Below are 27,360 nucleotides of genomic sequence, written 5' to 3'. Positions count from 1 at the left end.
AGTTGTTGCCACTGGGGAGAGTGAAGTGGGGAGGGGGCAGGACAAGAGTATGGGATTAAGAGATACAAACTACTATGTATAAAATAGATAAGCAACAAGGATATATTGTACAGTACAGTGAAATATAGCCATTGTTTTGTAATAACTTTAAACTGAGTGTAAGCTATAAAAATATTGAATCACTATGTTGTATACCCAAAACTAATATAATATTGTAAATCAACTATACTTCAGTTTAAAAAACATACTTTTTAAATAATCAAATGGGTTTAAGAGAAATTCGCAGGGAAATTAGAAATAGTTTGAATGGAAGTAAATGAAAACACAGCATATAAAAATTTGGAGGGGGCTTCCCTGGTGGCGCAGTGGTTGAGAGTCCGCCTGCCGATGCAGGGGACACGGGTTCATGCCCCGGTCCGGGAAGATCCCACATGCCGCGGAGCGGCTGGGCCCGTGAGCCATGGCCGCTGAGCCTGCGCGTCCGGAGCCTGTGCTTCACAACAGGAGAGGCCACAACAGTGAGAGGCCCGTGTACCACAAAAAAACAAAACAAAACAAAACAAAATTTGGAGGGTACAGCTAAAGCAGTGTTTAGACAAAACTTTGTAGAAATAAATGCCTCTATTAGAAAAAGAAAGATCTTAAATAAGCCTCCACCTTAGGGAAAAAATTAGCAAATTGAACCAAATCAAGCAGAATGAAAGGAGTAATATAAGAGCAGAAGTCAATAAGATTTAAAACAGAAAATAATAGATAAAATTGATGAAACCAAAAGCTGTATTGTTGTTTTTGTTTGAAAAGATCAGTGCAGTTGAGAAAACTCTAGCCAGGCAGATCAAGACACAAATTAACAATATCAAGAATGATAGTGTAGACATCACTACAGATGCTACAGACATTAAAAAAAAGATAACAAGGGAATATTCTGAAGAAATTTATGCCCATTAATTTGAAGGATTAGATGAGATTGACAAATTCCTTGAAAGTCAAACTACCAAAGCTCCCACAAAAAGAAATAGATAACCTGAATTATCCTATACCCATTGAATTCATAGTTTAAAATCTAGTAAAACATGAAAAGGATAATAGATTATAACCAAGTAAGTTTTATCCTGGGTTCAGCATTGTAAACTCAATCATTTAATTCACCATATCAACAGATTAAGTGACAAGACTCAACATCCATTTATTATAGAAACTCTCAGCTAAACAGGAATAGTAGGGAAGTTCCTCAGGCTGATAAAGACCATCCACAAAAATGAAACCTATAGCTAATGTCATTTTTAATGATGAAAGACTGAATGCTTTCCCTCTAAGGACATAAACAAGTCAAGGATGTCTACTCTCACCACTCCTGGTCATCATCATCCTGGTGGTCCTAACCAATGCAATAAGGCAAGCGAAAGAGTGGGAAAAGACATATATAGAGTGAAAAAGATCAAATAAAACTATCTGTATTTGCAGAGGACACATGATTCTCTATATAGAAAGTCCAAAGAATCTACAAAAAAGTTATGTGAACTAATAAATGAGTTAAGCAAGTCACAGTATACAGGTCAATATTCAAAAGTTGATTATAGTTCTACATGCTATCACTGAAGTTCAATAACAAAAAATGCACATCAATAGTGATAGAAGTCAAAATAGTTGTTAACTCTGCAAAGGTGGTATTGACTGGAAAGGAGCACGAGTGTTGGAAGTGTTCTATATCATGATCTGGGTAGTGGTTATATGGGTTTGAACATATATAAAAATTCATCACCCTGTTTAAGATTAATGCACTTCCCTCAGTTTATTGTATGTATGCTATACCTCCAAACTTTTGAAAACGTTCAGTCTAACAAGGGTGATTGGAAACCATCTCACATAGTATGGTAGATGCCACCTGATACAAGATTCTGCCCATGGCGATAACCAAGAAATATTGTTGACTGACTAAATGAAACAGTTTGGAAACTTCCCCTTGCTTTGTTTAAAATAAAACCACAGTTGGTTTATATTGCACTGTATTTTCTGGTTAACTCAGTCATTAAAGTAAGGCAGGTAAACATATTTGAATTAGATAGCAACAAGACTTTTCCAGGCTATTTAGGAATATCATCGTAATAATTTCAGGAAATGTAGACAACTCTAGTGAATGCATTTCAGGGTGTGAAAGTATTGGTGAGTTTATAGATTTTAAAATGTAAAAGATCTGTCTACAGGAGCTGGGATAACCTTCAAATTATAAGTAAAATTAATTTTCCTCAATAGGAAAATCTCCCCAGAAGAGAGATTAGAATAGAAGAGAATGATAAAATGTAATCACAGAGAATGTTGCATTTTTGCCTCTTTCTTAGGGGACTTCTCAAGTGATCCATGTGAGACATTGCTTCTGCTGTATGAGTTTGAAGTTAAAGCCAAAATGAATGACCCATTACTGGACAGCTTCCTGGAACCAGTGTGGGAACTGCCTCATTTAGAAAGTAAAACATTGGAAACAATCGCATGTAAGAGCTGTATTTATGTTTTTAGAAGGCTGGTACCCATTTAAATCGTACTACTTTTTTCTTTCTTCTCTCTCTTCTCTGTTTCCTCCAGGTGGGAAGCAATGTATCCTCATAGCACTTTGTTTCTCCTTCTCTAATGGCATTCTCGAACTATTTTGTATTATAATCGTTTGTGCATTTATCTTTTTCTTTAGGCTCCTTAGGGTCATGAGTAATAATTACTTGTATTTGTTGTACTTATAAACCCTAGCAAAGTGCATTGCCCATAATAGGGGCTCATATTTATTTTATGTGTAGAATCGAATAATATAACTACACAATAGAGGTAGCTCAAACTTCAGAAAGTTAGTTTTGCTCAGCTAGTTAGAAATAGACAATCAGCTGCTTCACTAATCAAAAGTAATACACTCTTAGCCGTTTATGAAAGCATACAGAGAAATATTGGTGATATTTTTAACACAATTGCCAACCTCAAATTTGTCATTGGGCTATAAGTAGTATTTGGGGGCTCAGAGCCTCTATGAGGATATACTGCAAGAAATGGCCTCATTATGTTCCCTTTATATCTTTCACCCTCCTCAGGAGCCTATGTGTGGCTAATAAAGGTATTAGGTAGCCCCAAGTGCACAAGAGTCACATTTGCCTTTCCTTGTCTTGCCAAGACAGAATTTCTAGACCCGTGGAGCTGGTGGCGTATACTTTATAGACATGTGATGGTGACCACTGTTCCTTGTATAATGGAACTCCAATTCTAGAGGCCTGGTAAATGCGTCTAGAAGTTTTAGGGGTTTTATCTCTGATACTTACTCTTATGTCAAGTGTTTCCTGTTTTTAATATTAGGCAGAAACAGTATATTTAGCTTAAATCTGTTTTTGATTAGTACCCTTTTACTTATCTGCTTTCTGTTTCCTTCTTAGTGTGCCCCTCCTTCACTTTGGTTCCTAAGATTATTGCTTCACCTGTATGACTATGCGCAGGCTTACAGAAACAGTAGGTTCTCTGTTGATGTTTGCTGAAGAAAAAATATAACCTGGTGATCCTACCATGTTACTCTGCCCAGAAAGTAGAAGCTATCTCTGAAAGCCACCATGGATTCATCATTTTATAAAATTCATTTTTGGGTTTTTGTCTTTGTTTATTTATTTGTTTTTGTTCATCTGTCTCAGGTCAGTTTCATTAGAGAAAGTCAGTTGTAACGTGGGATGAAAACTGTGATGGATGAGGTTATGGTATTCACAATCTTTTTGCTTCCCTTCCTGTAGCATTAGCAATGGAAATGCCTGCACACTATCCTTCTATTGCTCTAAAGGCCTTGAAAAAGGCTTTATTTCTCCACAAAAAGAAAGAATCAGTTGATGTTTTGAGATACAGGTTAGTAAATATAATTCAACACTGAATCCTAGTTTTATTTTTTTGTTTTTGTTTTTTTTTCTTTGCGGTACACGGGCCTCTCACTGTTGTGGCCTCTCCCACTGCGGAGCACAGGCTCCGGTCGCGCAGGCTCAGCGACCATGGCTCACGGGCCTAGCCGCTCCACAGCATGTGGGATCTTCCTGGACCGGGGCACGAACCCGTGTCCCCTGCATCAGCAGGCGGACTCTCAACCACTGCGCCACCAGGGAAGCCCGAATCTTAGTTTTTGATAGCCATAAGTGCTATAGTCAATGTCCCATAAGTCATCAATCATACTCAATTGACTCAAAAGATGATTGGGCCACTCCTGTAACTCCTGGACTAAAAAGCCCTCAGAATAGCTCCACATTTAGAGTTGTGTGATAGACCAAGGCAAGGTAAAGGAGTCTGGTTTTCCCAAAGGAGAAAAGAGGGAGAAAGTTGCTTCTTTGTGTGAGGCTGTATATATAATAAAATTACTAATTAAGTACCTTTCTTTCGTTCATTACTGAATATGCCAAATATACAGAAAAGTAGAGAGATTAATATAACAAACACGAGTGTATCCACCACTCAAATTTAACAGATGTTAACATTTTGCTACATTTGCCTGATATATTTTTTTCTAAGCACCTTTCTTTAAGGACCAATAAGTGCTGTACATAATATAAAATAGTATTTATTGAAGATTTTATGTTCTCTATGCCTAGACATGGGGGAAAAATAGATATTGTGTGATTTTTCTCTGGAAAACTTCATTACAGTCTTCCTTTTCTGAGACATGAGAGAGTTCTCCTGGAATTACTCCCAATTTAAATCCCAATTCCCTTCCGCATTTGAGGATGTAACGAGATGCTTTAAAGTATCTGTAGATTAAACCAGCTCATAAAATATAGTAAACAGACACAACTCCTTAGTTCAGGAAACTAAAAAAAAAAAAAAATAGTGAAAGACAACCGTAGGCATAATAAAAGGAAGGATTGGTCAGCCCCCTTTATATCTTCAAAAATCTGTCTTCTGAGCTTGGAGGCCAGATAAAATTGAAGGAAGAACAGACGTGTTTTGAAGCTCTTAGTCTGGGATGAGATCCAGATTTTACTTATCTTAGCCATGAAGTCAATGATTTCTTTCCTTATGGGATGCGTTTTCTCTTTTTGATTTTCAGCAAATGTATGCACAGCTTGATTAACCTCCTCGTGCCAGATGGGGTGCCGAATGAAGAACTCTGTCCCCTGGAAGAAATTTGGGGCTGCTGTGAAGATGCTCTGAGCCTTATTAGCCACACTGTAAGTCAAACAATGATATTAAACTTTAAGCTAATTTTAAAGAACTAAATGATCTTATGTATTAGAAATTACATAGAATAATGCTTTTCAATATGAGTTTTAATGTAAATAAATTTGTATTAAAATGTGGTTACACACTATAAAATTTCCCTGGGTTTGTGAAATGTAAATAGTTAAAAGTAGAAAATTTCTAATACAGTTATACTATGGATTAGGTCGAAGTAGCAGTACCATCTGGCATTTTGAATTACTTTGTATTTTCAGAACCTGGTAGAATTATTTCCCTGTGATGAGACTAACCCTTTGAAAAAGTTTATTATTATTCTGCCACTTCTGAGACAGGTGATAATAGAGTAGAAGGAACAATGAAGACCTGTGTTTTAGTCCCTCCTCTGCTGCTTTTTTTTCTTTTCAGTGCAGGTTTATTCAGTAATTTTTAGATTAGCTTTATTAAGATGTAATTTATATACTGTAATATTCACCCATTATATGTATATAATTCAGTGATTTTTAGTAAATGTATGGTTATGCGACTGACACCATAATCCAGTTTTAGAATATTTTCATTACTCCAAAAATTTTCCCATTGCCCATTTGCAGTCAATCCCTGCTCCCATTTTCAGGCCCAGGGAACCACTGATCTGCTTTCTAGCTCTATAGATTTTCTCATTCTAGACACTTCATATAAATGGAGTCGTATTTGTGACCTCTTGTGTCTGGTTTCTTTCAGTTTAGCTTACTGTTTTTGAGGTTCACCCATGCTGTAGCATGTATCACTCTTTCATTCCTTTTTATTGCTGAATAAATAGAATATTTTTATAGGCTATTGAATTAGTATGTCACATTTTGTTTATCCACTCACTAGTTGATAAATATTTTGTTTCCACTTTTTGGCTATTACAAATAATGCTGCTATGAACAGTTGTGTCTAAGTCTTCGTCTTCAAAGGTTTGTTTTCAATTTTCTTGAGTACATGAATTAATGGCTCATATGGTAACACTAAACTTTTTGAAGAACTGCGATCTGTTTTCCAAAGTTGCTGCACCTTTTACATTCCTACCAGCAGTGTATGAGGGTTCCAACTTCTCCACATCCTTATTAACACTTGTTATTGTCCATCTTTTTTATTATAGCCATCCTGGTGGGTATGTAATGGTAGTTCATTGTGGTTTTGATTTGAACTTCCGTGATAGCTAACACTGTTGATCATTTTTTCATGTGCTTATTGACCATTTGTTTTATCTTTTTTGGAAAGATATCTATTCAGTTATTTTCCCATTTTTTAAATTAGATTCTCAGTAAGTTATGTGTTCTTTATGTATTCTAGATACAAACCCTTTATCAAATATACTATTTGTAAATATTTTCTCCCAGTCTCTGGCTTGTCTTTTCATTTTCTTAATGGCAGCATTTAAAAAGCAAATATTCTGAATTTTGATGAAGACCAATTTATTATTTTTTCTTTTATGGGTCATGTTTTTAGTCATGATAAGAAGTCTTTGCCTATTCCAAATTTACAAAGATTTTCTTCTGTGTTTTCTTGTAGCTTTTATAGTTTTATTTCTTACATATAGGTCTGTGATTCATTTTGAGTTAATTTTTGTTTATGGTGTATGAGGTAAGGGTCTAAATGGTTTCTCATTTGTTTGTTTTTGCATATGGATATTCCTCCTCTGCTGTTTGACTTCAGTTTTCTCATTTGTAAAATGGAAATAATACCTTTTCTGACTCCCACACTGAGGTTTTAAGGATCAATTAAAATAATAATATGTGTTGTGAACTTTAACAACTCATACACAGGTAAGGTAAGGTAGTATTGTTATTTTAAGGGAGCTATAAAATATTAAGAAGGTCAAATGGCTTGCTTAAAGTCACACAAAAGTCATTACTTGAGTCCATGTTAATATCCAAGGCTCCTGACTTGCCCAACTGCTTCTTCATATACAAACGTCTGCAAACCACAACAGATGGTGGAACAATATAGCAGGGTGACAACCTGGTACAAACTAGCATCATCTTACAGAAACCCAGAATTCTGGAGCTATGTAATTATGGCCTGTGTAAATTTAAGTTTAAAAAAAAACTTTAGCATTGAACATTTTGGAGATATATACATCTTTTTTTTCCCCTCATCTTAACTTTCTTTTGGGAAGAAGAGAAAATTAAATTTCTAAGCCATGAGCCTCATCTGGACCTTCAGATGTGTTTGCCATAGTAACAAATACAAACTAAAATTAAATTGTACTATAAATTCAAATTGATCAATTTCCATAGTCGCTATGTAAGGCCAAAACTGCTCTGAGCATTTTTTGCCACTTTTATTCTGTCTAATGTATTACTGTTCCATCTCTCCGAATCTTGGGTTGCCTGTTAATATTTTTTTAGTTTTTTGACCAGCCTCCCATCCATTATTGCTAATTCCCTGAAACATGATGGGATAGTTAGCTTTTCTATACAGAGATTAATTTAATAACCCTCTTGGCTCTTTACATAGTATATGTTGCTTTTTACTGTTTGATTGAATGTGCTATGCATCCCTTTTGTTTTAAATACTTGGAAAAAAATTTGCCCTTATTTGACTTTTCTGATGACCAGTCACTCATTCATTATTTATTAAGCAGATAACCTTTATCAAGTGCCTCCATACAGTGGCAAAATGGCTATTGCACAAATATAAAACCTCAAGCCCACACTATCATACTTTACATTTTACAGAGCATTCTTACATCCATTATTTCATTTGACAGTCCGCCCCCCAGTAATTCTGTGAAGTAGGAAATGCTGGTATTATCCTTGATATACAAATAAGGAAATTTTTAAGATTCAAAAAAGTCAAGTTACCAATTTGCCTAAGTTCATATGGCTAATGAATGAAAATCAGAACTAGAACCATCTGACCTCAGTTCCAGGGCTCTTTCCACCAGAACACACGTCTTATTTACCTGCTCTTGCTAGGAATTTCAGTTCAAAGGAGAGGCTCAAGTTGGTATCTAGTACACTTTTTGCCTAGCCCTATATCCCAAAGATTTTCTCCTCTTTTTTTAAGTTTTATATTTTACATTTAAGTTCATAATACATTTTACGTTAATTTTTGTATGAGGTGTGAGATTTAGGTTGAGATTCATTTTTGCTGTGATATCTAGTTGCTCTAGCACCATTTGTTGACAAGGCTGTCTTTCCTCCATTAAATTGCTTTTGTACTTTTGACAAAAAATCAGTTGGGCATATTTGTGTGAGTCTCTTACTGGGTTCTCTATTTTCTCTATGTGTCAATCCCTCTGCCAGTACCTGATTACTATAGCTACACAATAAGTCTTAAAAGCAAGTAGAGTGATTGTACCCACTTTATTGTTATTAGCTATCTAGTTCCTTTGCCCTTCTATATTCATTTTAGAATAATCTTGTCTAAATCTACAAAAATTCCTCCTGGGATTTTGATAGGAATTGCATTAAACTGTATTTGTTTCCTAGAACTGTGATAACAAATTAGCACAAACTGGGTGACTTATAACAAGAGAAATTTATTCTCTCACAGTTCTGGAGGCTAGAAGTCTGAAATCAAGGTGTCAGTAGGCCATACTCTTTCTGAAGGCTCTATGGGGAGGATCCTTCTTTGCCTTTTCCTGTCTTTTTATGGTTGTTGGCAAACCTTGGTATTCCTTGGCTTATAGATTCATAACTCCAGTCTCTGTCACCACATGGCATTCTCCCTCTGTCTTTCTCTTTTTCTTATAAGTACACAGCCATTATTGGATTAAGGGTCCACTCTACTTCAGTATGATCTCAACTTAGTTACATCTGCAGTGACCCTATTTCCAAATATGGTCACGTGATGAAGTACCAGGAAGGACATGAATTTTGGGGGAGGACTCCATTGAACCTAGTACACTTTATGTCAAGAATTGACATCTTTAATTATATCTCAATTTAAAAATAGAATTGACATCTTTATTATACTGAATCTTCCGATCCATGAACAGGGTATGTCTCTTCATTTATTTAGATTTTTTATTTCTTTCATCAGCATTATGTAGTTTTCAGCATACAATTCCTGTACATGTATTGTTAGATTTATATCTAAGTGCTGTGGGTTGTTTTTTTTTTTTGAGTGATTGTAAGTAGTGTCCTGTGTTCATTTTTAGTATGAAGAAATGTTTTTTTGGTAGTTTGATAAGGATTGCATTGAATCTGTAGATTGCTTTGGGTAGTATAGTCATTTTCACAATGTTGAATCTTCCAATCCAAGAACAGGGTATGTCTCTTCATTTATTTAGATTTTTTATTTCTTTCATCAGCATTATGTAGTTTTCAGCATACAATTCCTGTACATGTATTGTTAGATTTATATCTAAGTGCTGTGGGTTGTTTTTTTTTTTTGAGTGATTGTAAGTAGTGTCTTGTTTTAATTTCTAGTATGAAGAAATGCAGTTGATATTTCTGTGTTTATTTTGTATCCCACAACCTTGCTGAACTCACTCATTTCAGGAATTTTCTTTGAAGATTCCTTAGGATTTCCTATGTAAACAACCATGTCATCTGCAAATAGAGACAGTTTTATTTCTTCCTTTCCAATCTATGTGCCTTCTCTTTCCTTTTCTTGCCTTACTGCACAGACTAGAACTTTCAGCACCATGTTAGTTAAGAGTAATGAGAGTGGATATTCTTGCCTTGTTCACTCTCTTAGGGGGAAAACATTCAGTCTTTCACCATTAAGTATAATGTTAGCCATAGGATTTTTGTAGAAGCTCTTTATCAAGTTGAGGAAGTTCCCACTATTCCTTTTCTCTTCTAGTTTCATGAATGAGTATTGAATTTTGTCACATGCTTCTCCTGCATCAATCGATATGATCATGTGATTTTTCTTCTTTAACCTGTTAATATGGCGGATTACATTGACTGATTTCAAATATTGAACCAGCCTTGCATCGTTAGAATAAACCCCACATGGTCATAGTGTATAATTCTTTTTTTTCTTAGCATTTTTATTGGAGTATAATTGCTTTCAATGGTGTGTTAGTTTCTGCTTTATAACAAAGTGAATCAGTTATACATAAACATATATCCCCATATCTCTTCCCTCTTGCGTCTCCCTCCCTCCCATAATTCTTTTTATATATTGCTGAACTCTGTTTGCTAGCATATTGTTAAAGATTTTTTATCATCTATATTCATTGGTCAGTAGTTTTTTTTCTGTACAGTCTTTGGTTTTGGTATCAGGGTAATACTAGATTCATAAAATGAATTGCAACGTGTTTCCTCATATTTTTGGAAAAGATTGTGTAGAATTTATGTCAGTTCTTTTCTTAATGTTTGGTAGAATTCTGCAGTGTAACTGGGCCTGGAGATTTTTTTCAAGAGTTTAAAACTACATATTCTGTTTCCTTAATAGTTACAGACTGTTCACATTATCTATTTTATATTGGGTGATTTCTGATAATTTGTGTTTTTCAGTGAAGTGACCCATTTCGTCTAAGTTGTCAAAAAAATTTTTATATATAAATAGGTATGACCAAGGCTGACAACATCAGCATTTTATTTTTTTTAATTTATTTTATTTATTTATTTTTGTCTGCATTGGGTTTTTATTGCTTCATGCGAGCTTTCTCTAGTTGCAGCAAGTAGGGGGCTACTGAGCAGGGGCTACTCTTCGTTGCGGTGCATAGGCTTCTTACTGTGGTGGCTTCTCTTGTTGCAGAGCACGGGCTCTAGGCACGTGGGCTTCAGTAGTTGTGGCATGCAGGCTCTATAGAGGGCAGGCTCAGTAGTTGTGGTGCATGGGCTTAGTTGCTCCATGGCATGTGGCATCTTCCCAGACAAGAGCTTGAACCCATGCCCCCTGCATTGGCAAGCGGATTCTTAACCACTGCACCACCAGGGAAGTCCCCTAAGTTGTCAAATTTATATATATAGAGTTCTTTGTATTATTATTCCCTTATTATTCTTTTGATGTGTGCAGGGTCTGTAGTGATATTTACTGTTTTATTCCTGATATTGATAATTTACATCTTCCCTTCTTTTCTGTCATTCTTGCCAAGAGTTAGTAGATTTTATCCACCTTTTCAAAGAACCATCTCCTCCATTGATTTTCTCTATTGCCTTTGTATTTTCAGTGTTGTTGATTTCTGCTCTTTATTATTCACTTCATTCTGCTTGCTTTGCATTTAGTTTGCTCTTCTTTTCTAGGTTCTTGAGATGGGAACTTAAATTACTGAGACCTTTCCTCTTTTCTAATGTATGTATTTAGTGCTGTAAATTTCCCTCACTGAGCTGCTTTAGCTGTAGCCCACAAATTTTGCTATATTGTATTTTCATTTTCATTTACTTCAATGTATTTTTTTATTTCCTTTGAGACTTCCTCTTTGACCCATAGATTACTTCGTAGTGTATTGTTTAGTTTCTAAGTGTTTACAGATTTTCCTGTTATCTTTCTGTTATTGAATTCTAGTTTTATTCCATTGTGGTCAGAGAACACAACTTGTATAATTTCAGTTATTTAAACTTTTTGAGATTTATTTTATGGCCCAGGATATGATCTTAGTAAATGTTCCATGGGCACTTGAAAAGAATGTGTATTCTGCTGTTGTTGGGAGGAGTAGTCTATAAATGTTGATTAGATCTCACTGGTTCATGGTGTTGCCAAGTTCTTGTATACTTTTCCTTATTTTCTGGCTAATTGTTCTAATATTTGTTGAGCAGGCACATTAAAATCTTCAACTATAACTGGAGTTATCTAGCTCTTCTCACTCCTATTGGTTTTTGCTTCATATTTTGTAACACTGTTATTGGATGCATGCACATTTATGATTGCTATGTCTTCTTTGTGGATTTCACCTTTTATCATTGTATAATGTTCCTGTATGTCTCAAGTAATTTTCTTTGCTCTGAAATCTACAATAACTAATATAATATTGCTACCCTTGCTATCCTTTGATTACTGTTTATATAATATACCTATTTCCATCCTTTTATTTTCAACCTGCCTATAATGTTATATTTGAAGGAAATTTCTTGTAGCCAGCATATAGACAACACAGTTTTTAATCCACTTTGCCAATCTCTCTTTTTAAATTTTCTCTCTTTTTAAATTATATTAAAAGTTTCAGGTGTACAACGTTATGATTCAACACTGGTATACACTACAAAGTGATCACCTCAAAAAGTCTAGTTACCATCTGTCACCATATAATTGGCTCCCTTTACCACTTTTGCCCAATCCCCAGCATTCTTCCCCTCTGGTAAACATCAATCTAGTCTCAGTATCTATGAGTTTGTTTTCAATTTGTTTTGTTTTTCATTTGTTTTGTTTTTGTTTTTTAGATTCTACATATGAGTGAAATCATAGCCTATTTATCTTTTTTCTTCAGACTCATTTAGCATAATGCCCTCAATCCATGTTGTCACAAATGGCAAGATTTATTCATTTTTATGACTGAGTAGCATTCCACTGTGTGTGTGTGTGTGTGTGTGTGTGTGTGTGTGTGTGTGTACACACACATATACACATATATGCCACATCTTTATCCATTTATCCATCCATGGATGCTTAGATTTCCCCATATCTCAGCTATTATAAATAATGCTGCAACGAACATAGGGGTGCATATATCTTTTTGAATTAGTGTTTCATATTCTTTGGATAAATACCCAAAAGTGGAATAGTTGGATAATATGGTAGTCCTAGTCTAAATTTTTAAAAGAATCTCCATAATGTTTTCCATAGTGGCTGTACCAATTTACATTCCAAACAACAGTGCACAAGGGCTTTCCTTTCTCCACGTGCTCATCAACACTTATTTGTCTTTTTGAAAATAACCATTCTAACAGGTGTAAGGTGGTATCTCATTGTGATATTGATTTTCATTTCTCTAATAATTAATGATGTTGAGCATCACTTCATGTATGTGCCTCTTGGGCATCTCTGTGTCTTCTTTGGGAAAATGTCTACTCAGGTCCTCTGCCCATCTTTTTATTTTTAATAAATTTATTTATTTATTTATGGCTACATTGGGTCTTCGTTGCTGCACGCGGGCTTTTGTCTAGTTGCAGTGAGCGTGGGCTTCTCATTGCACTGGCTTCTCTTGTTGCGGAGCACGGGCTCTAGGCACACGGGCTTCAGTACTTGTGGCACGCAGGCTCACTAGTTGTGGCTCGCGGGCTCTAGAGCACAGGCTGAGTAGTTGTGGCGCGTGGGCTTAGTTGCTCCACGGCTTGTGGGATCTTCCCAGACCAGGGCTTGAACCTGTGTCCCCTGCATTGGCAGGCGGATTCTTAACCACTGTGCCACCAGGGAAGTCCCTGTTTTCTTATTATTAATTACTGCCTGTTTTTTCAGCTTAGAGAATCCCTTTAACATTTCTTGTAAGGCCTTCTTAGTGGTATGAACTCCTAAAGGAGTTAAAGCTTTTGCTTATCTGGAAAACTCTTAATCACTCCTTCAATTCTGAGTGATAACCTTGCTGGCTAGAGAATTCATGATTGGAAGTTTTTTCCTTTCAGCACTTTGAATATGTCATGCCACTCTCTTCTAACCTGTAAATTTTCTGCTGAAATATCTGCTGATAGTCTTATGCGGTTTCCCTTGTTATGTAGTAAGTTGTTTTTCTCTTGCTGCTTTTAAGGTTCTCTCTTTATCTTTAACTTTTACCATTTTAAGTATAATATATCTTGGTGTGTTTTTTGGGGGGTTCATCTTATTTGGAACTCTCTGGGTTTCCTGGACCTGGATGTCTGTTTCCTTCCCCAGATGGAGGGTGTTTTCAGCCATTATTTCTTCAAATAATTTTTCCAGCCCTTCTTCTCTGTCTTCTCCTTCTGGGACACCTTTGATGTGTATATTAATACTCTTGATGTTATCCAAGAGGTCCCTTAAAATATCTTCACTTTTTTAAAATTCTTTTTTCATTTTGCTGCTCTGAGTGATTTCTTTTGCTTTATCTTCCAGCTCACTAATTTGTTCTTCTGCTTCATCCAGTCTGCTGTTAAACCCCTCAAGTGTATTTTTAGCTCAGATATTACTTCTGTTTGCTTCTTTCTTATATTTTCTCTTCCAGTATCCTCCCAAGTTTGGTGAGCATCTTTGTGACCATTACTTTGAACACTTTATAAGGCAGGTTGTTTATGTCCATTTCATTAAGGTCTTTTTTCTGGGGATTTGTTCTTAGGTTTGGAACATACTCTTCTGTCTCTTCATTTTGTCTGACTCTTTGTTTGTCTATGTATATTAGGCGAAACAGCTACCTCCCCTGGTCTTGAAGGAGGGTTCTAGTGTAGCAGATGATCCATGGGGCCTGGAAACACATTCTCCCCTGGACATCAGAGCCAGACACTCAAGAGGTGTCCCTTGTGGGGCCATAGCTGCTAATGGGGAGGGTGAGGCAAGGTGTGTGTGCTCACCCCCTTGGTTGTAGCATAGCTGTTCCATGGAAGGTTGGGGATGAAGCACATGCCTGGCCTGGTTGCAGAACAATTGTTGCATGGTGTGGGGGTGGACTCAGGGTGCTCTCATGGCCCAGTTGTGGTGAGATTGCTGCACAGGTGGACAGTACACAGGGTACCCGCCTGGTCTGATTGCATTGCAACTGCTGTGCTTGGCGGGGGGGGGGAGTAGTGCTCTCACCTGGCCCAGGTGTGGTGCAGCTGTTGTGTGAAGTGGGTGGGTGCTCAAGGTGCTCACCCAGTCAGGCTGTTTTGCAGGGTGTGCAGAGCATGCCCAATGGTGTAACCAGGCTAGAGGGAGGGCACCAAAAATGACACCTGCCAGCTCTGTCATCACCAAGTTAGGATATGATTGCAAAATGTTGTCAGCCACAAAAAGACAACCCTCAGAATGGGAGGAGATATTTGCAAATGAATCAATGGACAAAGGATTCATCTCCAAAATATATAAACAGCTCATGCAGCTCAATATTAAAAAAACAAACAACCCCATTAAAAAATGGGCAGAAGACCTAAATAGACACTTCTTCAAAGAAGACATACAGAAGGCCAAGAAGCACATGAAGAGCTGCTCAACATCACTAATTATTAGAGAAATGCAAATCAAAACTACAATGAGGTATCACCTCACACCAGTTAGAATGGGCATCATCAGAAAATCTACAAACAACAAATGCTGCAGAGGGTGTGGAGAAAAGGGAACCCTCTTGCACTGTTGGTGGGAATGTAAATTGATACAGCCACTATGGAGAACAGTATGGAGGTTCCTTAAAAAACTAAAAATAGAATTACCGTATGACCCAGCAATCCCACTACTGGGCATATACCCAGAGAAAACCACAATTCTAAAAGACACATGCACCCCAATGTTCATTGCAGCACTATTTACAATAGCCAGTTCATGAAGCAACCTAAATGCCCATCCTCAGACGAATGGATAAAGAAGATATGGTACATATATACAATGAAATATTACTCAGCCATAAAAAGGAACGAAATCGCGTCATTTGTAGAGACGTGGATGGACCTAGAGACTGTCATACAGAGTGAAGTAAGTCAGAAAAAGAAAAACAAATATCGTATATTAACGCATATATGTGGAACCTAGAAAAATGGTACAAATGAACCAGTTTGCAGGGCAGAAATAGAGACACAGATGTAGAGAACAAACGTATGGACACCAAGGGGGGAAAGTGGTGGGGGGAGGGGTGGTGTGATGAATTGGGAGATTGGGATTGACATATATACACTAATATGTATAAAATGGATAACTAATAAGAACCTGCTGTATAAAAAAATAAATTTAAAAAAAGAAAAGAGGGGCTTCCCTGGTGGCGCAGTGGTTGAGAGTCTGCCTGCCGATGCAGGGGACACGGGTTCGTGCCCTGGTCTGGGAAGATCCCACATGCCGCGGAGCAGCTGGGCCCGTGAGCCATGGCCGCTGAGCCTGCGCGTCCGGAGCCTGTGCTCTGCAACGGGAGAGGCCACAACAGTGAGAGGCCTGCATACCGAAGGAAAAAAAAAGAAAAGAAAAATGGTGTCAGCCAATGCTTCCGTCCCTGGGAAAAGTCTCAGGAGGTTCCTGCCTCCCCAGCAGCTGCTTTAAGATTAGTAAGTGGGTCTCCCTTACTTATAGTTTAGGTGCTTTTCAAACTGTTGCTTTTTCTCTGGATCTCCATGTGAAATGGATTGTGCGTGAGCTGTTTAAGAGCAGGTTTCTTGTTCCCTGTAGTTCTGTGGTTCTTCTGACCTCTTAATCCCCATTGATTTTCAAAACCAGACATTTTGGGAGCTTGTCTTTCTGGTGCTGGACCCAGGGATTGCGGTGCTTGATGTGGGGTTCAATCCCTTCACATCTCAAGGGAAAATTCCATATTGTGGTATCCCTCCTCACTTTGGGTCACTGCTCCTAGAGTGGAATCCATGGCAAGACCATGTCTCTGCCTCTCCTATCTGTCTCAAAGTTTATCTTTTAGCTTTTGTTTGTGGAGGTGCTATTCATCTAGTTTTCAGGTCTTTTTCAAAGGAAAATCATTCCAAATATAGCTGAAAATTTGTTGTGTCTGTGAGAGGAACTGTGTTCATGGTCTTCCTGTGCTGCCATTTTGAACCTCAACCTTCAGTCTGTCTTTTTTTTAAATTAAAGTTTAGTTGACTTAAAATATTGTGTTCGTTTCAGGTATACATCAAAGTGATTATTTTATATATATGATTTTTTCAGATTATTTCCATTATAGGTTATTATAAGATACTGAATATCATTCCCTGTGCTATACAGTAGGACCTTGTTGCTTATCTATTTTATGTATAGTAGTCTGTATCTGTTAATCCAGTACTCCTAATTTATCTATCCTCCCCTTTCCCTTCCCCTTTGGTAACCATAAGTTTGTTTTCTATGTCTGTGAGTCTGTTTATGTTTTGTATGTAGATTCACTTGTGTTATTTTTTACCTTCCACATAGAATATTTGTCTTTCTCTGTCTTACTTCACTTAGTATGATATTCCCTAGGTCCATCCATGTTGCTGCAAATGCAATATTTCGTTCTTTTTTATGGCTAATATTTCATTGTGTGTATATGTGTGTGTGTATGTGTGTGTGTGTGTGTGTATATGTATATACCACATCTCCTTAAGCCAGTTGTCTGTTGATGGGCATTTGAGTTGTTTCCATGTTTTGGCTATTGTAAATAATGTTGTTATGAACATTGGGGTACATGTATCTTTTCAAAATAGAGTTTTCATCTTTTCCAGATATATACCTAGGAGTGGGATTGCTGGATCATATGGTAGCTCTATTTTTAGTTTTTTAAGGAACCTCCATACTGTTTTCCATAGTGGCTCCACCAATTTACATTCCCACCAACAGTGTAGGAGGGTCCTCTTCTCCACACCCTTTCTAGAATTTATTATTTGTAGACTCTTTGATGATGGCCATTCTGACCAGTGATAACTCATTGTGGTTTTGATTTGTGTTTCTCTGATAACGATCTTGAGCATCTTTTCATTGTGCCTATTGGCCATCTGTCTGTCTTCTTTGGAGAAATGTCTGTTTAAGTCTTCTGCCCATTTTCTGATTGATTTTTTTTTGATATTGAGTTGTATCAGCTGTTTTTATATTTTGGATATTAAACCCCTGTTGGTTGCATCATTTGCAAATATTTTCTCCCATTCTGTAGGTTGTCTTTTTGTTTTGTTGATTGTTTCCTTTGCTGTGCAAAAGCTTATAATTTGCTTTTATTTCTTTTGCCCTGGGAGACTGACCTAAGAAACTATTGCTATGATTTATGTCAGGGAATGTTTTGCCTATGTTCACTTCTAGGAGTTTTTTGGCATCATGTCTTATATTATATTTAGGTCTTTAAACCATATTGAGTTTATTTTTGTATATGGTGTGAGGGAGTGTTCTAATTTTATTACATGTAACTGTCCAGCATTCCCAACACCACTTGCTGAAGAAGACTGTCTTTTCTCTATTGTATATTCTTGCCTCCTTTGTCAATTAAACGTTAGTGTGTGGGTTTATTTCTGAGCTCTCTATTCTGTTCCATTGATCCATATGTCTGTTTTTCTGTCAGTACCATGCCATTTTTATTACTGTAACTTTGTAGTAGTATCTGAAGTCTGGGAGGGTTATGCCTCCAGCTTTGTTCTTTTTCTTCAAGCTTGCTTTGGCAATTCTGGGTCTTTTGTGGTTCCATATAAATTTTAGGATTATGTGTTCTAGTTCTGTGGAAAATGTCATGGGTATTTTGATAGGGATGACATTAAATCTGTAGATTGCTCTGGGCAGTATGGCCATTTCAACAATATTAATTCTTCCGGTCCAAGAGCATGGGATATATTTCCATTTGTTTAAATCATATTCAGTTTTCCTTATCAGTGTTTTATCGTTTTCAGCATATAGGTCTTTCACCTCCTTGATTAAGTTTATCCCTAGGTATTTTTTGATGCAATTTTAAATGGGAATTATTATTGTTTTAAACATCTTTATTGGGGTAAATGGGAATTATTTTAAACTTTCTTTTTCTGATATTTTATGGTTAGTGCAAAGAAATACAGCAGATTTCTCTATATTAATCTTGTAGCCTGCTACCTTTCTGAATTCATTTATCACTTTTAATAGTTTTTGTGTGGAGTCTTTAGGGTGCTCTATAATAGAGTATCATGTTATCTACAAATAGTCACAGTTTTAATTCTTCCCTTCCAATTTGGATACCTTTTATTTATTTTTCTTCTCTGATGGCTATGGTTAGGACTTCAAATACTATGGTGAATAGAAGTGGTGAGAGTGGGCATCCTTGTCTTGTTCCTGAATTTATTGGGAAGGCTTTCATCTTTTCACCATTGAGTATTATGTGGCTGTCGGTTTGTCGTAAATGGCTTTTATTGTGTTGAGATATGTTCCCTCTATACACACCTTGATGGATGAGAGTTTTTGTCATGAATGGATGTTGAATTTTATCAAGCACTTTTTCTGCGTCTATTGAGATAATCATGTGGTTTTTGTGTTTTATTAATGTGGTGTATCACATTGATTGAGTTGCATATATTGAAGCATCATGGCGACCCTGGATTGAATCCAACTTGAACATGGTGTATGATCCTTTTTATGTATTATTGTATTCGGTTTGTTAAAAATATTTTTTGAGGATATTTGCCTCTATAGTTGTCAAAGATATTGGCTTATAATTTTCTTTTTTTGTAGTGTCTTTGGTTTTGGTATCAAGGTGATAGTGGCTTCATAGAATGAATTTTTGGGAGTGTTCCCTCCTCCTCAGTTTTTTGGAATAGTTTGAGAAGGATAGGTATAAGTTTTTTGTATATTTGGTAGAATTCCCCAGTGAAGCCATCCAGTCCTGGAATTTTTTTTTGCAGGGACTTTTTATTATTATTACAGATTCTATTTCACTTCTAGTGATTGGTTTGTTCAAATCATCTGTTTCTTCATGGAAAGATAGCCCATGCTCTTGGATTGGAAGAATTAATAATGTTAAAATGTCCATACTGAGCTTCCCTGGTGGCGCAGTGGTTGAGGGTCCGCCTGCCGATGCAGGGGATGCGGGTTTGTGCCCCAGTCCGGGAGTATCCCACATGCCGTGGAGCGGCTGGTCCCGTGAGCCGTGGCTGCTGAGCCTGTGCGTCCAGAGACTGTTACAGCATGCTTCTAAAAAACCAATGGGTCAATGAAGAAATGGAAAGAAATCCTGTGTTATTGGACTGGAAGAATAAAAAAGTCCATACTACCCAAAACAATCTACAGATTCAATGCAACCCCTATCAAATTGCCCATGATACTTTTCACAGAACTAGAAGAAATAATCCTAAAATTTATATAGAACCATAAAAGATCCAGAATTGACAAAGCAGTCCTGAGGAAAAAGAAAAAAGCTGGAGGCATAACCCTCCCAGACTTCAGATAATACTACAAAGCTACAGTAATCAAAATGGCATCATATCGACACAAAAACACACATGGATCAATGGAGCAGAATAGAGAGCTCAGAAATAAACCCACAAGGGCTTCCCTGGTGGTGCAGTGGTTGGGAGTCCGCCTGCCGATGCAGGGGACGCGGGTTCGTGCCCCAGTCCGGGAGGATCCCACATGCCACGGAGCGGCTGGGCCTGTGAGCCATGGCCGCTGAGCCTGCACGTCCGGAGCCTGTGCTCCACAACGGGAGAGGCCACAGCAGTGAGAGGCCCGTGTACCGCAAAAAATAAAAATAAAAAAAAGAAATAAACCCACAAATCTCCAGTCAATTACTCTGTGAAAAAGGAGGCAAGAATATACAATGGAGAAGACAGTTTCTTCAGCAAGTGGTGCTGGGAAAACTGGATATACCCCCTCACACCATACATAAAAATAAACTCAGAATGTCTTAAAGACTTAAATATAAAACATGACACCAAAGAACTCCTAGAAGTGAACATAGGCAAAACATCCTCTGACATAAATCGTACCAATGTTTTCTTAGGTCAGCCTCACAAGGCAATAGAAATAAAAGCAAAAATAAACAAATGGGACCTAATCAAAAGCTTTTGCACAGCAAATGAAACCATCAATGAAATGAAAAGATAGCCTACAGACTGGGAGAAAATATTTACAAATGATGTGACCAACAAGGGCTTAATTTCCAAAATATACAAACAGCTCATACAACTCAATAACAAAAACAAACAACCCCATCAAAAAATGGGCAGAAGACCTAAATAGACATTTCTCCAAAGAAGACATACAGATGGTACATGAAAATATGCTCAACGTCACTAATAGAGAAATGCAAATCAAAACTACAATGAGGTATCACCTCACACCGGTTAGAATGGGCATGATCAGAGAAATCTACAAACAACAAATGCTGGAGAGGGTGTGGAGAAAAGGGAATACTCTTGCGCTGTTGGTGGGAATGTAAATTGATACAGCCAATATGGAGAACAGTATGGAGGTTCCTTATAAAACTAAAAATATAGTTACCACATCATCCTGCAGTTCTGGGCATGTATCCGGAGCAAACTCTAATTGAAAAAGATACATGCACCCAATGTTCATACCAGCACTATTTACAATAGCCAAGACATGGAAGCAACCTAAATGTCTGTCAGCAGATGAACAGATAAAGAAGATATGATAGATAGATAGATAGATATACACGCACACACAAATACTACTCAACCATAAAAAAGAACAAAATAATGCCATTTGCAGCAACATGGATGGACCTAGAGATTACCATATTAAGTCAAGTAAGTCCGACAAAGACAAATATCATTTGATGTCACGTATATGTGGAATCTAAAATATGATACGAATAAACGTATTTACAGAACAGAAAGAGACTCACAGACATGCAAAACAAACTTATGGTTACCAAAAGGGAAAGGGGGTGGGGGAGGGATAAATTAGGGGTTTGGGATTAGCAGATACAAACTACTCTGTATAAAATAGATAAACAACAAGGTCCTACTGTATAGCACAGTGAACTATATTCAGTATCTTGTGATTAACCATAATGGAAAAGGAAAAAATTTATCTGTTTCTTCTTAACTCCGTTTTGGCAGGCTGTGTTTCTAGAAACTTGTCCACTTCTTTTAGGTTCTCCAATTTGTTGGCGTAAAACTGTTCATAGTAATCTCTTACAATATTTTGTATTTCTGTGGTATTGGTCATTATTTTTCTGCCTCCATTTCTTATTTTGTTTATTTGGGTACTATCTCTTTTCTTGGTGATCCTGGATAGAGGTTTGTCAATTTTGTTTATCTTTTTAAAAAACCAGCTCTCGGTTTTACTGATTTTTTCTATTTTTTAAAAAAATATCTCGGGCTTCCCTGGTGACACAGTGGTTGAGAGTCCGCCTGCCGATGCAGGGGACATGGGTTCGTGTCCCGGTCCGGGAAGATCCCACATGCCACGGAGCGGCTGGGCCCGTGAGCCATGGCTGCTGAGCCTGCACGTCTGGAGCCTGTGCTCTGCAATGGGAGAGGCCACAACAGTGAGAGGCCCACGTACCGCAAAAAAATAAAAAATTAAAATATATATATATATATACACACAGACACACACACACACACATACAGGGTAACCAGTCAAAGGAGCACTCAACCAAGAGTGAGTGCCCCTGGCTTCTAGTCTCATCTGTGCCACAAACACACTGTGGCTCTAGGCAGATGGCACCACCTCTCTTGGTCTGTTTTCTTATCAATAAAATGAGTTTTCTAGAGATTTCCACTTTTGGAGTGGCAGCATGAGAACCTGATAGGACCAGCTGCCCAGCAAAACAACCACAAACTTGGATAAAATATTTTAAACCTATTTAAATTAGTAATCAGTAAGAGAAATATTACCAACATTAGAAGAAATGGGCAAAAAAAATATAGAAAAAACATTTAAAGTCTCTGGAAATTGTCCTTAGAGCATACATAAAATGAATAAAGATCTATAGAATATCTACTAAATCTTGGAAAGAAACGTGAGTCTGTGGTACTTGAGCCATGACCCACTCCCTTCCTGTCTCTCCCCCAGATTAGCATGAGGGAAGCTCCATTCCAGGCAAGTATGGCCAGGAAAACAATGCTCACACCCCCCTCAGCTCCCAGCAAGTGATATGGTATGCCACAAAGAGCAGCAGGCTGCCAACACTTCTCATTCCACCTTGAGATGCAAGTTGCAAAGCCTCAATTCCTGGCAAGTATGGCCAAGAGAATGAGCCTCCCTTCCTTCACCCAGCCTCCACTTATAGGGCAGATTATTTACCTCAGGCAAGTCAGACCAAGAATATTAGAGCCCTGGTTTTCCTTTTCCCAGCTAACTCTTAGGGCAGTGGTTCCATACCCAAAGAGGCAACCAAGAAAACCAGAGACTACTACTACTACCCTACCCAGCACCCTTCTGTTAAACAAGAGGTATCACTCAGAGGAAAGGAGTCCACTGCCCCCCCTCCCACCCCTCAGGGGTCTGGAGCAGAGGCTCAGAGATTTTCCCCAGGGAGAAAGGCAGTCCATAAGAACAGAGAGCTTCAAACTTCTCTCCAAAGGAACTTACTTCACTTGAAACAGGGTGTGGGAAAGTTCAAGCCAAAGAGTAGTCTTGAAAATAATGGAGATTTTGGTGGTAAGCAATTAAGAGGAGGATAGTAGCTCTGTTTGAACAAGTAACTCACAGACCAGCTATATTACCATAGAGAGCCATGGAAAAAGACAGCTCAGAAGAGCCTTATTGGCATAAAAACAAACCTCAAGATTTGCATTAAAGACCATCCCTACAAAGTTGTCTGAATATAACTGGTTTAGACTGTAGAGCAGTTTACACCTCCAGGCATTGTTGAAAACAATAGAGCAATCATCATGCAATTAGAGGAGCATAACAGCTGGATGTGATACCAGGAGTCAGCCAGCTTAATAGAGACATCAGAGAAAGAGAAAGTTAAAGAGAGCCCTACTCAATACTGTCAGCCCATGATGACTACTGCACGTAACCAAGTCTGTGTCCTCTGAGAAGCAACATAAGAAGCTTCACACGTGAGGAAACTAGACTTTCCTAAAATAGTCCAGTAGAGTTACTACACAAATAAATACACAACAACAAAAACAAGCCCCAGGGTTGGGGGAATCAGTCTCTAGAGTTGCCACCTAAAATGTTTCTAATATATTACATAAAATACTCAGTTTTCAAAAAAAAATATGAGACATACAAAGAAACAAGAAAGTGTGACCCATACACAGGAAAAAAAGCAAGTAACACTAGCTCTGTGACAGGACCCAGATATCAGACTTAACAAAAATGTCAAAGTAACCATTACAAATATGTTCACAGAACTAAATGAAGCTAAAAGAAATAAAGGAAGGTGTGATGACAATGTCTTAACAAATAGAGAATATCAATAAAGACATAGGATATTGTTTTCAAGAATTATATGAAAAATCTGGAAGTGTAAACTACAATCAGTGAAATTAAAAATTCACTAGAGGGGCTGAACAGTAGATTTTAACTTGCAGAACCCAGCTGTTTCAAATCACCAAATTTGAAGATAGATTGATAGATTATGCAATCTGAAGATAAGGGAGAAAAAAGAATTTAAAAAATGCCTCAAAGAAAAGTGGAACATCATTAAATACACCAACATACACATAATGGGAGTATCAAGAATGGGAGAGAGAAGAACAGGAAAAAATATTCAAAGAAATAATGGCTGAAAGCTTCCCAAATTTGACAAAAAATATTAATCTACACATCCAAGAAGGTCAGCGAACTTCAAATCGAATACACAAAGTGATCCACACACAGAAACATAATACTAAAAATACTGAAAGCCAACTACAAAGAAACTATCTGAAAGGAGTGAGAAAAAATGATTTATCACTTAGAAAGGAACCCCAATTATCAGTACTGAAATGGAATCAGTAATTTAAAAACTCCCAATAAACAAAAGTCCAGGACCAGGTAGCTTCACAGGTGAATTCCACTAAACATTTAGAGAAGAGTTAACACCTATCCTTCTGAAACTATTCCAAAAAATTGCAGAGGAAGGAACACTTCCAAATTCATTATATGAGGCTGCCATTACCCTGATACCAAAACCAGACAAAGATATTACAAAAAAGAAAATTGTAGGCCAATATCACTGATGAACATAGGTGCAAAAATCCTCAACAAAATACTAGCAAACTTGGTGGTGTGATGAATTGGGTGATTGGGATTGACATGTATACGCTGATGTGTATAAAATTGATGACTAATAAGGACCTGCTGTATAAAAAATAAATAAAATTCAAAAATTAAAAAAACTAGCAAACCAAATGCAACTTTATATTAAAAGGATCATACACCGTGAGCAAGTAGGATTTATCCCAGGGATGCAAAGATTTTTCATAATCCCCAAATCAATCAGTGTGATACACCACATTAAATTGAAGAAGAAAAACCATATGATCATCTTAATAGATGCAGGAAAAGCTTGATAAAATTCAACATCCATTTATGATAAGAAAAAAAACTCTTCAGAAAGTGGGCACAGAGAGAACATACCTTAACATAATAAAGGCCATATACAACAAACCTACAGCTGACATCGTACTCAATGGTGAAAAGCTGAAAGCATTTCCTCTAAGATCAGGAACAAGACAAGGATGCCCACTCTCACCACTTTCATTCAACATAGTTTTGGAAGTCCTATCCAGAGAAATAAGAGAAAAAAAGAAATAAAAGGAATCCAAATTGGAAAAGAAGAAGTAAAACCATCACTGTTTGCAGATGACATGATACTATACATAGAAAATCCTAAAGACACTACCAGAAAACTACTATAGCTCATCAATGAATCTGGTAAAGTCACTGGATAGAAAATTAATATATAGAAATCTGTTGCATTTCTATACACTAAAAAATAACTATCAAAAAGAGAAATTAAGGAATCAATCCCATTTACCATCGCATCAAAAAGATTAAAATCCCTAGGAATAAACCTACCTAAGGAGGCAAAAGATCTGTACTCCAAAAACTAGAAGGTGCTCATGAAAAAAAATTGAAGACCACACAAACAGATGGAAAGATAGACCATGTTCTAGGATTGGAAGAATCAATATTGTTAAAATGACCATACTACCCAAGGCAATCTGCAGATTCAGTGCAATCCCTATCAAGTTACCAATGGCATTTTTCACAGAACTAGAACAAAAAAATTTTAATTTGTACAGAAACACAAAAGACCCCAAATAGCCAAAACAGTCTTGAGAAAGAAGAACAGAGCTGGAAGAATCGTGCTTGCTGATGTCAGACTATACTACAAAGCTACAGTCATCAAAATAGTATGGTACTGTTAAAACAGACATAGATCAATGGAACAGGATAGAAAAACAGACATATAGATCCGTGGAACAGGATAGGAAGCCCAGAAATAAACGCACGCACTTATGGTCAGTTAATCTATGACAAAGGAGGCAACGATACACAATGGAGACAAGGTAGTCTCTTCAATAAGTGGTGCTGGAAAAACCGGACAGCTACATGTAAAGGAATGAAATTAGAACATTCTTTAACACCATATACAAAATGGATTAAAGACCTAAATGTAAGACTGGATGCTATAAAACTCCTAGAGGAAAACATAGGCAGAACACTCTTTGACATAAATCACAGTAATATTTCTTGGATCACTCTCCTAGAGTAATGGAAAGAAAAGAAAAAGTAAACAAATGGGACCTAATCAAGCTTAAAAGCTTTTGCACAGCAAAGGAAACCATAAAACAAAATGAAAAGACAACCTACCGAATGGGAGAAAATATTTGCAAACCATGCTACCAAAAAGGGATTAATTTCCAAAATATACAAACAGCTCATATAGTTTAATATCAAAAAACCCAGACAACTCAATCGGGAAATGGGCAGAAGATCTAAATAGACATTTCTCCAAAGAAGACATACAGATGGCCATTAGGCACATGAAAAGATGCTCCAACACTAGCAGATAACATTCTTTGCTGAACCAAGATGTTGGAGTAGAAGGACATGCTTTCACTCCCTCTTGTGAGAACACCAGAATCACAACTAGCTGCTGGACAGTCATCAACAGGAAGACACTAGAACTCACCAAATAAGATACCCCACATCCAAAGACAAAGGAGAAGCCACAATGAGACGGTAGAAGGGGTGCAATCACAGTAAAATCAAATCCCATAACTGCTGAGTGGGTGACTCACAGACTGGAGAACACTTACACCACAGAAGTCCACCCACTGGAGTGAAGGTTCTGAGCCCCACGTCAGGCTTCCCAACCTGGGGGTCTGGCAGCGGGAGGAGGAATTCCTAGAGGATCAGACTTTGGAGGCTAGTGGGATTTGATGGCAGGACTTTGACAGGACTGGGGGAAACAGAGACTCCACTCTTGGAGGGCACACACAAAGTAGTGAGTGCATAGGGGCCCCGGGGAAGGAGCAGTGAACCCAGGGGAGACTGAAGCAGACCTACCTGATAGTGTTGGAGGGTCCCCTGCAGAGGCAGGTGGTGGCTGTGGCTCACCGTGGGGATGGGGACACTGGCAGCAGAAGTTCTGGGAAGTACTCCTTGGAGTGAGCCCTCCCAGAGTCTGCCATTAGCCCCACCAAAGAGCCCAGGTAGGCTCCAGTGTTGGGTCACCTAAGGCCAAAGAACCAACAGGGAAGGAACCCAGCCCCACCCATCAGCAGTCAAGTGGATTAAAGTTTTACTGAGCTCTTCCCACCAAAGCAACACCCAGATCTACCCACCACCAGTCCCTCCCATCAGGAA

General features: G+C 37.6%; 1 protein-coding gene across 1 annotated transcript in view; it reads left to right on the top strand.

Annotated features, from left to right (window-relative positions):
• The window catches only part of TEX11 (testis expressed 11), a gene marked incomplete at its 5' end in the record, with an annotated part of 152,850 nt that overhangs the window by 111,562 nt on the left and 13,928 nt on the right, over positions 1 to 27,360 (top strand). Inside the window, 3 exons of the mRNA XM_024756342.1 lie at positions 2,340 to 2,489; positions 3,753 to 3,861; positions 5,048 to 5,168. Coding sequence (XP_024612110.1) covers positions 2,340 to 2,489; positions 3,753 to 3,861; positions 5,048 to 5,168 — 380 coding nt within the window. The remainder of the gene's footprint in view (positions 1 to 2,339; positions 2,490 to 3,752; positions 3,862 to 5,047; positions 5,169 to 27,360) is intronic.

This window comes from Neophocaena asiaeorientalis, unplaced genomic scaffold, assembly GCF_003031525.2.
Source record: "Neophocaena asiaeorientalis asiaeorientalis breed wild unplaced genomic scaffold, Neophocaena_asiaeorientalis_V1.1 scaffold801, whole genome shotgun sequence".
In the NCBI taxonomy this organism is placed as follows: domain Eukaryota; kingdom Metazoa; phylum Chordata; class Mammalia; order Artiodactyla; family Phocoenidae; genus Neophocaena; species Neophocaena asiaeorientalis.
The sequence above is the reverse complement of the archived record's forward strand: the minus strand, read 5'-3'. Positions and strand labels throughout refer to the sequence as shown.